General features: G+C 49.8%; 1 protein-coding gene across 4 annotated transcripts in view; it reads left to right on the top strand.

Moving 5' to 3' along the window:
* NACC2 (NACC family member 2) overlaps positions 1–10,345 on the top strand; it is a 53,660-nt gene extending 43,315 nt beyond the window's left edge. For 3 of the 4 annotated variants that reach the window (XM_032130657.1, XM_032130656.1, XM_032130655.1), the window contains exons 3-6: positions 657–824; positions 3,435–3,540; positions 3,819–3,916; positions 5,232–5,839. In XM_032130657.1, coding sequence (XP_031986548.1) covers positions 657–824; positions 3,435–3,540; positions 3,819–3,916; positions 5,232–5,731 — 872 coding nt within the window. In that variant the 3' untranslated portion in view covers positions 5,732–5,839. Of the gene's footprint in view, positions 1–656; positions 825–3,434; positions 3,541–3,818; positions 3,917–5,231 lie in introns of all 4 variants that reach the window. The other variant, XM_032130654.1, reaches the window with a different exon arrangement.
* Positions 10,346–16,243: the final 5,898 nt, after the last annotated feature.

Genomic DNA, 16,243 nt, shown 5'->3' with positions numbered 1-16,243 from the left:
ATTGGGGTGTTTTGGTTTTGAAGCCACATCTTAATAATATTTTTTGGCTTGTTGGTTGGGGTGTCTCTTGTTACTGAGAGGAAAAGCTGTGCTGCAGAAGGCAGAGGAAGAGAAGGTGGGCTGGAGGTGGCCGGTGGGTGCAGCCTCAGGAGAGGCTCTGGTGATCTTTCTCAGAGCAGAGGCATCTGCAGGGTCTGGATTTTAACTTCAGCAGGAAAAACCATCAAGAGAAGTAGTGATGGGACTGCTGCAGGTGTTCATCAAACTGGGGCAATTTACTGCCAGTTTAGAACCCCCTGCTGAAGTTCCTGCCCTTGTCCTGGGGGTGTTTGGGGCAGCAGCTCCGTGTGCTGCGCTTGTGGAGCGATGCCAGCTGGGCAGAGATGTCCATTTTCACAAATGATTAACTTAGGAGAAGTTAAAGCATAATTAGATTCTAAGAGTCCCTCTTGCAGAACCTGAGACTGCCGTGGTGGGGGAGACCAGGGGATTTTTCCAGGCTTTCAGGTGGCACCTGCCCTGCGGCCAGACGTGGCTGGACGTCTGGAGGGGGGAAATACTTCCAACTGCTGCATGAAAAAGTCCAAGTCTGACCTTCTGTCAGTGTTGTGCCTGAAAATCAGTTATTTTAATGGTTTTCCCTTTTAATTTTGAAGTTGCCCAAGAGAAGCCAGAGCAGATCCCGCTGGAGAACCGCTCCTGTGTCCTGATCCGACGGGATCTGGTCGCTCTCCCAGCCAGTCTCATCAGTCAGATCGGATACCGCTGCCACCCAAAACTCTACTCGGAGGGAGATCCTGGAGAAAAACTCGAGCTGGTTGCAGGTAAGTTTTCTTTAGAATCCCTTTGGATTGCTGCTGGTTTCCTCCTGGAATTGTGTTCTCCCATCTTGCTGGAGTCGTGCATCTTGTGTGACCTTGCTGTGTCTTTCTGGATTATTCGTCACCAATCATCTTTTGAAAAGTTCTGAGTTTCCTTTAATTTGCTGATAGAAAAATGTATCATTAACAGGATTTATTCAATTGAATTAATTTAGCATTTTAATTGAATTCTGCAGCTTGTGTTCTTCCTGCTCGGTGTGGCTGCAGCGAGTGTGTTTTCATTTAGAATCACAGATCTAAAAACCCAGCAAGCCCCCCCCCCAAAAAAAATTACCACATTATAGGACTTACAAAGCAAAGGAGATAAAATTTGTGTCAGTGAACAAGCTCTGAAAAACCTGTAAAAGTTCCTTTAACACTTTACTAAGCAGTCAAGGGCTGCAGCAGGAAGAGAAGGAATTGTGTTTGGTCGTTTCTTCTGTCTTTTTTGGGGGGAATTTACAATACTGAGAGAATTTACTCCTTCTCTGTGAAGGATTTCTGGCCAGTGGGAAGTGGAAGATGGTGCTTTTTAGCTTCTGATCACAGTGTAGAGCTTGATGAAGAGTGAAATCAGGTGGCTGTGCCAGCCCAGACACCCCCAGCACTGCACAGAAAGTGTTTAACTGGAGTGACCAGGTCAAATTCCAGTGGAAGTAATCATATTCTGGTTTTAGAAGTTCCCCCCAGCTTGGGTTTTTTCCCTTGGTTGTAGCTGCATGGAGATGACTGGGCAGGACATCTCAGACCTGCCCCCAGGTGGGGAGGTTTAATTAATCCCTGCAAAGCCCTGAGTCCAGAAAGGACATGTGGCAGCACAGTCCATCCAAATCAGTTCTTCCCTTCCAGTCATTTCTCTCTCGGTGAGGAGCATGATTTCATTTTCAGTCTGTAGAAGGAATCAGGATTTCAGGGGATGCCCACAAAGGCTTCCAGCTGATGGAGGACAGGACTCTGATGGAAGGCAAAGCACAGCGTACAACCACAAGTATTTATTTTGTATCTGGAATATTAATTTTGTACCAATTTCCATTTAATGTGAGACTTCTTAAAGCCATCAAGTGGTGCAGGTTATTTTCACAGTGAGAGCTGCAAATTGGCTTGAGGCAACTCTGCTTGATTTACATTTTTCAATCTGGAAAAAGAGTAGATTAATATCACTAACTGATAGCAGCTGCCTGGTTATCTTTCATTTATTGAAGTGAAGTACCCCTCGGTGGTGGCTGCTGTTTGCTCTGATGCCTTATCTCTTAAAATACAAAATAAACCCCCCTAATTCCTGTCTCAAACCTGGGGAGACCTGGAGGGGGAGCTTGATCCTGTGGGGAAAGTTTTCCTCAACTCTCCAAGTGGGAGTGTTTTCCTTTTGTCTCTGCTTTTTCATGCTACAATTGATTCAGCAAACTTGAGCAGCCCTCTCTGAAAGGGTCTTGAACAAGGCTTGTGGTCACCACAGCACATCTGAGGGAGGGACTGAGGCTGTTAGTCAAAAAAAAAACCCAAAAAACCCTCATTCCATGGAAGAGAATGCAAGGAAAATTCCTGGTGAGACGTGGCCCGGCTCAGAGATCCGGAGTGATGCTGGATCCTGGGGCAGGATGAGCTTCCTAGGCTGCCCCTGTTGCCAGGGAAGGTGCAGAGGGTCAGGCTCAGAGGCTGCCCTGAGCTCCAGCTCCATCCTGAGGTTCAGGTACCATCATCTTCCCTGGAAATTCAGGAGGAGATATTATTTCTCCAGTAGATGTTTTTGTATCTTGAGAACAGAGTGTGTTCTGGATCCAGATATGACCCATTATTTAATCTTAATTAAAAGCAAATACAGAAACCCTCTCATGTAACAGAATGCCTGAGAAATTGGATAACCTCTCCCTGGAAGCGATGCCAAGGCAGGAGCTGTTTGGTCTATGAGCAGAGTAAAAGGTTTGATATAAAAACTGCTGTAAAGCACTGCCAGACCCCTGGATGTGTGTCCAGCTGCTTTGCAGGGGCTCCTTTTTCTTCCAGAAAACATCCTTAAAGGCAGCATGTTCAAAGGCAGCAGTTCCTGTGCATGAGAAGGAAAATTCCCTGCTCACCAGAGGTATCTAGAGGTGATGGGCTGGGGTGTTGGAAGCAGTTAGATCTGTAACCAAGTGCCTCTTCTGTGCTAGATGAGCTTTTTCTTTCATATCCAGCTCTGTGTTCTACAGTCTTGCACCGGAAAAAAAAAAGAAAGGCCAAATGGATTGGGGTTTTCTCCCTTCAGAAGGAATAAATAATCTGAGCTGTACGTATAAAATCACAGTGCAAGCCTTGCACTGCATGCATTGGTGGGAAAACAAGAATCCTTTCATTTGATTCCCACAGACTTCCTTTCTGTACAGATAAAATTACGAGTTGGTATTGCCTGGGACTTGCCAAGGCCCCAAGGATTCGTTAGGATTTTCCAGAAATCCCACTCCCCTTGTTGCAGCAGGGGAAGAACAGGTTCCCACTGCATCAGGACCGGCCAGTGAGGAGGAGCTGTTGGTGGCTCAGGGGTGGCTCTGTGGGTGTGTCAGGGGTTAATTTTGGATTCTCCCTCCACCCTTGCAGGCTCAGGCGTTTACATCACGCGGGGGCAGCTGATGAATTGCCATTTATGTGCTGGTGTCAAACACAAGGTGCTGCTGAGACGTCTCCTGGCCACCTTCTTCGATCGGTACGTCCGGTCCCGCTGCTCCTCGTGCTCTCCCCAGGGATTCATTCCCTTCATTTCCCGGGGATTTAACCCTGTGTCACGAGTGCTTCATCCTCTGCACTCACTTCTGTGCATTTTCTTCATGATGCTTGAACACTTTATTCCATTTCCATGCACATTTCCCATTCCTTGCCTTAAAATCCTGGTGATCCCTCTGCCAGAACCTGAAGGGAGGAGGGCAGGGCAGTGGCTGTCCCCTGGGTCCCCTCTCCAAGGACCTTCCTCTGCCTTCCCCACAGGAACACCCTTGCCAACAGCTGTGGAACTGGAATCCGGTCCTCCACGAGTGATCCCAGCAGGAAGCCCTTGGACAGCAGGGTCCTGAATGCAGTCAAATGTAAGGAGAGGGATGTTCTGCTGCTGGGGTGGAACAGCAGGGCCCAGACCCATCTCTGTTGTGTGATAATGGTGGGATTAGGTTGTAGGAAAATCAATTTGGTTTTTAGTTTGCATCATTTTTTGATTGCCCACAGAAGCTGTGGGTGGGCTCTGCTCTCCATCAACCACTGCCCTGCAGTCACTGTGGGTACCTGGGGTGTTTTGGGACAGGAGGTGCTGGAGAGGGAGGAGCTGAGGGTTGGAGGAAACCCTGAGGGATGCAGAAAGTCTGTTTGCCATGGGCTTCATGTGCAGTGGAAATCACTGTGTTCTCTCACCCTGGCTGAATTCTGGGCAGAAAATCTTTTGTGTAAATATTACTGGGCTGGAAAACAAAACTAAGGAACTTTTAAAATTTAGTTTTAAGATTTGGAAGAGAAGTCTTTCCCCTCCCTAATTGTTAACTCCAGGAGCCTTCCAGCTGCCCTGGGAGATCTGTGGCATGTGGGGAAAAGGGATAAGAGGGCAGACATTCAGTAACGTGGTTGAACATGGTGAAGTCAGCTCCCCATTAGCAGTTTCATCCTGGAGAGTCCCAAGTCTGGACCTTCCAGCCGTGGTCCTTCCTGAGGGGGGCTGGAAAGGCATGGCTGTCATGTGCCAGGATATAGGGGGTGGGTTCCTGCTGCCTGGATTTCTCCCTGTGCACAAGCTTTAGCTGACAGTTATTCACCGTGGCAGTTCCTTGGATGCTGCTCCATAACATCAGGTGCTTGGCTCCCGCAGAGGAGCAGGGCACGAGGGATTGCAGGGCTCCTGCAGCTCCCAGCTCCTGCTGGATCCCGGTGGATGTGCCAGCACAGGGGTGTTGGAGCAGCCAGGCTGCTGGGCCGTGCAGGGGTGGCACGAGGAGAGGAACAGGGAGAGGACAATCCCTCAGGTGTCCCCTCAGCTCTGACATTTCCCACGGCACTGTGGGTTTAGGAGCCATCAGTGGAGCTGCTGCTGAGGAGTTTGTGGGACCTTTTCTGTGTCCACCTCTGGTTTGGCCATTGCCACATGCTGTGGTTGTGGGTGCCAGCACTGGGGCTCCCCATGGAGTGAGGGGCCCTTCTCCAGCCCCCTTCCTCTGCCACCTGGGATGTTCATGCCTTCTGCTTTTATCCCTTCCTGGCTTGTGTCTGCAGCTGAGGAGCCTTGTCTGTGTGTGTCTCCTCGGAGAGCTCAGGCCCGTGGGTGAAGCTCCGCTCCCACCTGGGAGGCTGGGATCACTCTGTGCCACCTTTGTGCTGCTCCCTCTGAAGCCTCAGCTCTGTGTCTCCCTGTCTTTGCAGTGTATTGTCAGAATTTTGCCCCGAGCTTTAAGGAGAGCGAGATGAACGTGATCGCGGCCGACATGTGCACCAACGCGCGGCGCGTCCGCAAGCGCTGGCTGCCCAAGATCAAATCCATGCTGCCCGAGGGGATGGAGATGTACCGCACCGTCATGGGCTCCTCCACAAACACTGTCCCCCTGGAGCCCGAGTTCCAGCCCAACACTGCTCAGGTCTTCGAGCAGCGGATCTATGCAGAGAGGAGGAGCGACTCGGGGACTATAGTAGCCTTGAGAACTAACACAGTGAATGTAGAGCTGAGCAATGGATCCAACCAGTCCTTCGAGCAGAGCGAGGATGCCGAAGGCGCCGGCTCTGTGATCCAGGAGGCAGCTGCCACAGATGCCATGGCATCGGAAACCCAAAGCACTCCGCAACCTTTTGAACAAGGTTCGGGCTCCTCCAGCCGGCCCGAAACCCCCGTGAGAAGACAAGATGGTACTTATGGAGGGACTTTATAAAGAGAGCAAACATTTCATGACCTATAAGGGATCTGTAATACTAAAGCTGCTTGCATGCATTACTAATACAAAACAAAAAATGTGATCAAGCCACTTACCTACTGAACTGCTACTGTTGCCTGAAAAAAATGTGATTTTTATTCTGCTTGTATTTAAAATTTATGAAGGAAATAATCGCATTCGTTATACTGTAAACGACTAGGTCTGTGGCGACCTACTTAAAAAAATATTGGGCTCCTTTTTTGATATTCCTGAGGTTAGTCTATAAGATTGTAGCTTTTTCTTTTTTTTTTTTCTTCCTTTCCTCTTTTTTTTGTTGTTTTTTTTTTTGTTTGTTTGTTTGTTTGTTTTAAGAAGGGGAGGAGAAAAGCTAGCCATCCCCCACCCACCACCACCCCGTCATCACCCCATCCATCACTCAGCTCAGAAGTAAAGCCATCGTTAACCTTGTCCTCTAAGGAGAGTTTTGTCACTGAACAGGAAAGCGAGGTGTGTTCGGGTGCAGGTGCTGTGACTGGCCGTGTTTGTCTCGGGAAGGGCTCGAGCCAAGTGGGATGGGCTGGGGGAAATCGTGACAGTGATCGTGACCAGATCCCTCTGGTGTCAGGGGGAGCCCTGGCCGTGGGTGCCCGGCGCTGGCGGGGACTCGGTGCTGTTGTCCCGGGGAGTTTCCTCTGGCTCCCGGGAGCAGGGATGGGTCTGCTGGAGTTGAGGCTGGCACGTGTCGGGAGGACTGCGTGGGATGCAGGTGGAGAGCCTGGCCGCTGTCGTGGCTGTGGTCTGGTTTTTGCCCAATACGGCTGGGTTTGGGTTTGGTTTCTCTCTCCCTTCCTCTCTCCCTCCCAGCGACTCCTTTTCCTTTGCTTCTCCGTGTTTGCACCTTCACGTCCCCGCTCCTGGGCGGCCGGGCTCTGTCACCCCTCTGCACCCCAGGGCATGCAGGTCCTGGGGCACCTCCTGGGAGGGGAGGACCCTCCCCTCAGTGCCTGTGAGGGGATTTAGGGAGGAATCTCAGCATGGAGAGTTGTTCTTGCTCCAAAGGACACGGAGCTGGGAGCTTTTGGTGTTGGCTCCCGGCAGCATCTGCACCGGAGGCAGAGCTCAGTGCATGCAGAGCTCACCCTGTGCCCCCTCCCTCCTCCCCAGGCCAACCAGGCTCTCGCTTTTTAATAATGTGGTGTGCATTGGACGCAAAAATTAAAAGAACAAATGAGCTTTGTGCCCTTCTGTGAAGAGGTTTTGGGCAGGAGGAAGCGCTTTGCCTCCTGCTCACCCTCCTGCAGCCCCTTCTGGGGAAAATCCAATGTGGAGTTATTTATCTTTATTTCTGTTGTTGCAGGCTGATGTCCCCAGGCTGTGGTGGCTTTGGTGACCTCGGGATGGGACTTGTAGGTGTCCCTGGAGCCTGATGGGCAGCAGGTACCTGCTCTGTCCCTCGCCTTTACAAACCCCAAAGTGACGGGAATCTGTCCCGCAGACCCGGCTCCAGCGGGACTCTGCGGCTTCCCCCGGAGTGCTGGGGCCAGGCTGGGGGTCCCCCGGGGGTGGCACTGCTGAAGTGCCCCCAAGGGATGGGGACAGCGACGTGAAAGCCACGTTTGGCTTTTTCCTTTTTTTCTTTCCTTTTTTAATGATGATTATTTTTACTGTGACTTAACGACCTGCTTTAATGACACTTGCAATGTGCAGCTTGTTCTTTAACACGTTTGGAACGAGGAACAAGGTGCACAAAGAGTCACTTTTTGGCTGCTGTGGCTGTGCTCCTCTTTTCTTTCCTGCTTTGGTTCCCTAATCCAGACAGCGCTTTGCTCAGGGTTTTCTTCCTTCTTTGTATTTCCATTGGGAAAGGGGGAGCGGGGAGAGGATAACCCAACTTTTGGCCATTTGTTTGTTTTCTTTGATACTTGAAGCAGTTTTTTGCATCGTAAATAACGAGGCTGCCCAGCCTGTGCCACTGCTCCTGACACAACAAATCAGCGATGAGGGGTCCTGCCCCACGTCGGGGTTTGGCACAGCTTTTTGGGGGGGACTGTGATGCCCCAGACCAGGTGTTGGGGGCTGGTGCAGGTGCAGAGGTGTGGGATGCTTCGGAGAAGTGGGAATGAGCACGGCTCTATTTGCACTTTACCCACATCACTGAACAAACCCGGGGACCACGGGCTGAGCTCGGGGGGGGCTTTGTCCCCAGCCATCCCCAGGGACACGGAGCAATCCGGTTCCTTGGCCCTGGGGTGTCCCCATGCCCCCGGGAGCAGCTGCTGGAAGGCAGCTCAGCCAGCTCAGTGGGGCTCAGGTTTGGCTGAGGACCCTCCTGATCCCCGAAACTTTGGGTTTGCCAAAAGTTTGAGGCAAGCTGGGAGCGGCTCCGGGTGTCGGAGATCAAAAGTCGTCCCTTGTGTGTGTGTCTGTGTGCATATATATATATAAATATAGAGAGAAAAGATATTGCAGAGGATTCCTCCTGCTCCTTTTTGGCACTTGCTGGGGGTGGGGAGCAGGCTGAGCCCCCCAGCTGGGGCTGCACTTGGCTGTGGGATTAATTCTGGACCAAACCTGTTCCCAGACAGCCGGCGGGGCCACCGGGGGGGCAGCAGCAAAGTACTTGAATGGCTTAGGACAGAGAGTCTGGAGAGAGTCAAGTTGCACAGTGAAAATATATATTTTTATACCTAGCACAACTTCCTGTATATTTTGGGGGTTTTTTCTTTCTTTTTTTTTTTTCTTTCCTTTTTTTTTTTTTTTTTCCTGATTTGGGTTTGTTTTATTGATTATTATTATTATTATTATTATTAGGAAGGCAAACTTCTAAAATGTGAAGGGCGTTGGGTTTTTCCTTATCTGGTAGATGAGGGCAAGCATTTTGCACTAATGTTTCCTGTGTGTGGAGGATTAATGATATGTTTGAAAATGTTATATGGTAATGATTGTATTCTTCCGAGAAAAAAAAACCAACAAAAAAAAGCAAAAAAAAAAAAAAAAAAAAACCCCTTAAAACTGAATGTAAGGTGAGAACAGAGCAGTCCATCGATTGTATGCGGCTTTCCTGAGTGCCTTAGAATTTTTTGATCATTTTTTTTCCAAGGAAAACAGATTAAGAAGATCAGATCATAACCGACTCCTTCCTCCTCTTTGTTTACGACACTATTTTAAATTCTAGAATTTGGGGCTGCTTTATAATGTGAATAGGAAACTGCATTCATCTAGGTCTGACAGTGTAAAATCAGAGCATCAGTATTTATGGTATGTCTGCACCTTTATTCTTATGCTTGACTATTAGCAATATTACCTGTATATTCTATATCTAAAGTTATACCAAGCACCTTTAACGAGCGCAGAGTGTAAAAGCACCCGAGTTCCCCGCAGCTGCCATAGTGTAGGACCAGCTCCTCTCCTCCTCGTTAGCGCTAATTAAACACCGCTTTGCCGAGGGGCTGCATGACCCTCTGCCCCCCCGGGCTGGCGGTGACCCCCGGTGTCCCACGGGCCGGTGACATTCCCGACCTTTCCCGGTGATGAGGGCAGAGGGATGTCCCCAGCAGGAGCTGGCAGCGGCTCCTTGGGGCCACCTCCATGGTGGAATCCTTGGAACTGTGATTTCCCTCTCGAAATTCCCCGGAGGACACGGGGCCAGCGGTGAGGCCACCGCGCTCCGGGGCTCCGAGGGGTCCGAGCCCAGCCAGCGCCCCAAAACTGGAACTGCCCCCAGGCTTTGGGGAGCAGAGAGCCCTCCGTGGTGTCACCAGGGGCTGCCCCCAGCCCTTGTCCCCCGGGGTTGTGCTCAGATCCCTCGTTTCTCTGGAAGTGGCTCGCTGCGAGTGGAGAAGGACTCGTGGGAGGCCGGGATGAGCCCCGGAGTGTTCCCAGCTGTCCCCCCAGCCCCCATGGCCAGCCCGCAGCCATCCCGGGATCCACCTGCTGTTCCAAGTGTTCCTGCTCTCCAAACCATGCTGGGAGCGAGCGAGGGGGCGAGTGGGACACACTCACATTGGAAACCCCTGCAGTCCTCCTTGAGTTTCTTCCACTGTTAAAAAAGCGTTTTGCACACACACAAAAAAAAAACAAAAAACAACAAAAAAAAATCGTGATTTTTATGTCAAGGTTAAAAAGAAAAAAAAAAAAAAGCCAAAACTTGCAATACTATTTTTAGCAGACAAGAATAAAGAAAAAAAATAATTAATAAATAATAATTAAAAAAAAACAACTGAGTATAAATGTATAAATATTTTTGACTTGAACATTTGGATGGCACTTGATTCAAATAGAACATTAATCCTTTGGACAGAATGTTTGGGGAAAAAAAAGGACTTAAAGTACAAGGTTGTTTTTAAAGCGTCTTCATAGGGTATTAAGTAGTACTGTAATTCATGACTGTTAAAAATACTTTCTGTGCTGTAAGGAAATCTCACAGTACCACTGAATTATGTTCCTCAACTGTCTCAGCCACGAACGATGCTAGCTTCTTTTTTTTTTTTTTTTTAATTTTATTTTTATTTTATTTTATTTTTTATCGTGCATTATTCACTAGTATTTATGTGCTCTTACTCTGTATAGTTCAGACTGTTATTTTGTAGCCATGGCTGACACGATATATCAGTAACTAAAAAAAAAAAAAGAGAGAAAAGATGAAGACCCCCGAGCTGGAACTGTGCTCATAGCTGTTTTCATATGACGAAAAAAATCCATTTAAAAAAAAAAAAAGAAAAAACCAAACAAAAAAAAAACCAACCCAATGTGATCATTAATTGTAAAACGCTTTGTAAAATTCACATTTACAAAATAATAAAGTAAATTACAATTAAAAGGTTTCCTTTGCTCTGTTTTCTGTCTTTCTGGGTGGTGGGTAGTGTTAAGCAGGGGGTTGTTAATAGGTGCTCAGTCTCCACTTCAAGGTATGAAAGAGCCCCCAGATTTGGCTAGTTGAAGGGTTTTGCACAAATTTGGGGGGGTTTGAGTTCCCTGCACTGCCCTGGGCCCTCCCCCCACCTCACCTGATGTGGTTTGAGCATCTTTTGGCTTTTTTCCCTGGACACATCACACCCTCCCTCCATCCACCCTTACTGCTTATAAAAGCTAATGTTTATTGTTATCATTATTTTTAATTGAATTTGCAGCCTCCCCAAATCAACACTCAGGGCTTTGCCAGAGAGTGGGGCTGAGACTGGAGGATGCGCCAGCAGCCAAAATCCATCGCTTTCCCACTCTGCTGGGAGCTTCCCACCTCTTCATCATGGAAAAACCTCACCCGGGCTCCGAAAACGGGCAGGAGGGCTCCTGCCACCCACCCATGGACACGTGTGATGAGTTTGCCGGGTCTCAGAGGGCGTCTCGAGGCCCTGGTGCAGAGTCAGGAGGCTCAGGGAGATGTAGCATCGGTGGCTGCGTTGCCATCCCTGCTCCGGGATGAGGGACCGACGCCAACAGGGAAGATGCTCCGGAGCACCAGGAGGTCCAAGCGGTGCCCCAGGGCTCCTGGCTCTGCCCAGGATGGGGCTGTCGAGGGGGTTGACATTGTCTTTAGGATGGGGAGGGGGGGAAAGGTTCCAAAGCCAGAGAGGCTGAGCTGGAGCGGGGTCCCAGGGAGGGCTGGGGGTGTCGGAGCAGGGTGGGCTGTGATGAGGGTGGTAATTCTCCTCTCTGTAATTTTTGCCTTTTTTTTTTTCCCCAACCCAATTGGCCATAAAATTGCTGAGAAGCTGCATTTCCTCAGCTTAGCAAAATAGAAGTGCCCAAAACCACTTGCATTTGGGGTTTCATTTAATCTCATCTCACTGAAAAGGAAAAACACAGAAACTTGGATGCTCGCGTACGGCGCATTCCGCCGCGTTATATAAACCATTTCAAACTGATTTATTCTAAATGAGTTGTTATAATCAGAATTTTCCTTATGAGCAGCTTTCTTGCAAACGTCAGTATTTCAGGGGGGAAGAAAGAAAAAAACAAAACCCCAACCCCATCGTACGCCCGCTCCAATATTTCAAACTGATTACTTCTAAACACCAGCGCTAAAATTAGGTCTTTGGTGTGCGGTATTGTCAGAGTGGGTGTATTATGATCTGCAGAGAGTATAAAAAGATAAATGAGTTATTTAACCAAGTAAACGACGTTGCTGTAGAAATGTGCTGAGGGAAAATGTGCAGGGGGGGTTGGCTCACGCCGTCCGGGGCCCGGGATTGCGGCAGCGACGCGAGGGGAACCGCTGGAGCAGGCATAGAGGGGGATGGAAAGGGGTTTTTCTTTGCATTAATGTTATTATTTTCATTGCTATTGTTATAAAACAGGCGGTTTCCCTCCTGCCTGGGGTGGAGTCGTGGTTTTGGCTGTGTCAAATGAGAAGGAGGTGGCTGAGAGAGGCGATGGGGCGCCCATGGGTGCGCTCTTCCCCAGTCGTTGGAAATGACTGGCTATGGATGTATTCTTAGGACTTACCCTGTGTTGATTTCCTTGGGATCTGCTCCAGAGGGAGAGAGGTTGGAGCACCGCACCTGCTCAAACTCTCTGAATCTGGCTCTTCATTTCCACCCATGCAGTTGGGTGTTACAGGAGCAGGTTGTCCCCAGTGTGGGCCCCCGGGGACACGGTTGGTACTGGGATCAGGGACCACCAGCCCAGGGACAGAAGATGCTGGGCATTGCAGGGGGTGGTCATTGCAGAAAGGCGTTGACCATTGCAGATGTTGCTGACCATTGCAGATGTTGCTGACCATTGCAGATGTTGCTGACCATTGCGGTGTTGGCCATTGCGGTGTTGGCCACTGCGGTGTTGGTCATTTCATGTGGTAGCCATTGCAGTGCTGGTCATTTCAGTTGGCACTGGCCATTGCAGAAGTTGCTGACCATTGCTGAAGGTGTTGGCCATTGCAGGAGTTGGTCACTGCAGGCCTTGGCCACTGCAGGAAATGTTGGTCCTTGCCCTTGCAGCCGGGGATGCCGGCAAAGGGAACAAGAGCTGAGCCCCCGGCGAGGGTGGCTCGTCCCCCTTTCTGCGCGGAGGGCAGCGAGGGCGGGGACGGCAGGAGGCTGCGAGCCCGGGGGTGCCGGGGGTGCCGCCGCTCCCCCTCCTGCCCCGTAGGTGCGAGGGAAGTGCGAGATTAATGCCAGCCAGGCCCCTGGAGCAGCTGCCATAAATCACAGCCCAGCGCCGGCGGCTCCGTAGCACTCCAGGGCTGCTCTTATTTATATGCATCTTTTGCACCGAGCCATTTTATAATCGACTGCGGAGCGGCACTCCAGCGCCGGCGACGGCTCAGATGGATCGTGCAGGACACAAAATACAAATAAAGGGTGAGGAGTAGGGACTGCATCATTCCTGGCGTGCGCCACCGTGCCCGCCGCGCTCCGGGGCCGCTCCGGAGGATTCACGGTGCCACCGGCACATCCATCAGCTCCGGGCAGGGCTGCGGGGGGCCTTTGGGGTGTGATTGTAGGGTGGCCTAAGGGTAATAATAATGATAGGAATGATAATTCCACGGTGAAGGGATGGCAGGGATGGGTTGGAGTGCCAGCGTGGCGGACGGCCACGTCCTTGGGGTGGTGACAGCGCTGGCACGGTGAAAATTCAGACACTCGGACAGGAAAGCTGCCGAGCATGGGGGGTAATGAGGAGCTGCTCAGGTGAGCCAGGAACTTGAGTTTTGGCCCAGGCGGTGCTGCCTGTGCTGGGGCTGGGATGAGGCAGGGATGGTGTTCTGGTACCCAAATCCCTCGTGGGGGTTCTGGTCCTTGCCAGGTTGGGGCAGGGTCCTGTGGGGCCAACCCTCATCCCTGTGGGGCTCTGGGAGAGGAATTAGATCAGTCCAATTCAGTGACAGGACAAAAAGGGGAGGGAAAAAAAGGCAGAAATGCCGAGCCACAAACCAAGGCAGATAAATCGAGGAGGGCAATGTAATCTCACTCACCAGGCCTCAGCAGAAGTTACAATACATAACTTACTGCACCTAAAAGCATCTCTAATTTCAGTGCTGTGTGATTCAGCAGGACGCACCAGGCTGCCCTCTGCATCTCCACATTTGATTAGACATTTGTACCAAGACAGAGCTCACGCTTAAAATAACATTACTGGAATGGAGATGGACAAGAGAATTCATTTGAATGGAAATCAATGTGATTAGAAAAGTAAATTACCCACAGTCTGTGAGCAGCATGTTGTGGTTCGTAATAGTAATAATAATAATAATAATAATAATAATAATAAAAAAAAATCAGTGGCAGCAAAGGACCTTAAATGTTTTCATGGAATGGAGCTGACCTGGCAATGACTGAGCTGTGATCACTTCCCGCACGGAAACAGGACTGGATCCCCCACTCCTTGTGCTGGGACACTGCCAGGCAGAGCTGTCCCAGGTCCCCAGGGACCCCTGTGCCACCGGGAGCCTCTGGAGGAGACGAGCCCATTCCTGTGCCCTGAAGTGACAGTGTGGGCATGGGGCTGCAGGAACTGGGCACAGCCAAGGGGCTGTAAATGGGTTTGTGTGGCTGGAGGTGCCCTCAGGGCTGTGATTTAATTTACCCCGCGGTGATGCTGGTCTGAACCAACCACTGGAACCAGACTGGGTGTCGCTGCTCCCATTTGGGTGACTCTGGGATCCCAGCACGCCAGGGTGCTGGCCTGGCTGGGCAGGACAGCAGTGTCCCTTCTTTTGTGTCCACCCTCCACTGCCAAGTGCCACCACCGAGGTGACAAAGAGCCAGGGAGGCCATGGGTGCCTGGCAGGAGCCAGGGCAGGACTCCTCCAGGTCCCTCCTCCGTGCCAGCTGCGGTGCCAGGGCCCGGCTGAGCTGCACACTTTGCTGAGCTGTGGTGCCTTCTAAATAATCAATTGGTATTTAATTCCCATGTGATAACTGTCTTATTAAATCTAAATTTAATGTGTATTTGGGAAACCCTAATTTAAAGTGTTACTGCATGCACCATCTGGTGTGCTCTCTAAATACAAATGCAATAACATAATTCAGAATTACATCATAAAAGTAAGTTATAAGAGATTAAAATGCACAACTCTGTTCTTCAGTCAAGGCAGCTTTTATGCTTTTACTCCTGACTTAGACACAAATCACAACCAAAACATCCCTACCCTGACTAAGTGATTTTTTGTGGGGATTTTGGGTTTAATGGGGAGCAGGAGAGACAGGAGGGAGGTTGGAAGATCAGGAGCACTGGAGATGTGGAAATGTTGCCCAGAGAAGCTGTGGCTGCCCCTGGAACTGTCCAAGGCCAGGTTGGACGGGGCTTGGAGCAGACTGGGATAGTGGAAGGTGTCCCTGCCCATGGCAGGGGTGACACTGGATGACCTTGAAGGTCCCTTCCAACCCAAACCATTCTGGGTTTCCATTAAACCCTCTGCTCCCTGATGCCAGGGAGGTTCAGGGCTGGGCACAGGGAGACTCAGTGACCCACTGAGCTGCCTTTTGTTGAAAAATCAGTCAAATATAGCCCAGAGTTGGGTGCATCAATGATCTTTTATAGTGGCAGTAAATCTAATATCTTTGCAAAACCCCCTATTTTCTCTCTACGTTGAATGAAACATGAGATCCCTTTATAGAGAGGGAAATTAAAATCTAGTTTTATTGCATTTCCTGTAACTGGTATCTAAGCTATTAATAATCAATCCATTCTTGCTTAAAAGCCAACATTTATCACCCCAGCTGAGCTGACGGGCACTGGGGGGAAAGTACAATTGACTGCAATTACACTTTGAAAAATGTTATCTGTGCCACTGACCGCTGGGGATGAATGATGAGGTTCCAGCTGTTTCTTCCCTCCTCAGGTTCATTCCCCCAACTTCTATTGTTGGGTGTTTTCACTTCTCCTTGATGCCTTGAGGAAGGAGCTGAGGGGAGGGATCTGTGCTGTCCCAAATTCGTGAGGGTCCTCCTTGCTGTGTCCTGGTGAGTGCAGAGGGACCCCAAACCCTTCCAGGCCCAGCAGTGGGTGCAAGAGTAACTCTAAATCTCTTCTAACAACCCCCCACACAAAAGTTTATTGGTTTTACTCCTGCCCTTTCCAACAGGGAGGAAGAGGCTGGTGCAGGAATTGATTTCCTGGAGTTCCTGGTATTAATGAAGCCGCTGACCGCAGATCTCCCGCAGCAATATCCCTCTCCCCACGATAATTCTCCAGACTCCAAACTTTTCAAATGAGTTTTCGCAGTTTAAAATTAATAATTGTTCTGTCTAGAACAAGGATAATTAAATGCCTGTTCATCCTCATTATTGTCAGCCGTGTGATTTGTTGTTTTCTCCGTAATAAAATTAACCGGTTTAACTAATGGGTGCCAAAACTTGATAATTAAAGCTGAGCAAATAATTTGCAACAAATTATTTACCCAGTGGGTTTGGTGGGGCCCGTGGTGGGTCTGGGGCTGATGGTGAGGGGCTGGGAGCCAATAGTGATGCCCAAACCCACACAGGGCACCCCCTTTTCCTTACAATGGTCATTTTTAAAATGAAAAGTCTTTGATTTTTTTTCTTTCTAAGGAAAGAGGCTCCCTCCATGGGCTTCTGCTCACACCTGGAG

This window comes from Corvus moneduloides, chromosome 21 (assembly GCF_009650955.1).
Source record: "Corvus moneduloides isolate bCorMon1 chromosome 21, bCorMon1.pri, whole genome shotgun sequence".
In the NCBI taxonomy this organism is placed as follows: domain Eukaryota; kingdom Metazoa; phylum Chordata; class Aves; order Passeriformes; family Corvidae; genus Corvus; species Corvus moneduloides.
Note: the sequence above shows the minus strand (reverse complement) of the source record. Positions and strands in the feature narration are given on the sequence as shown.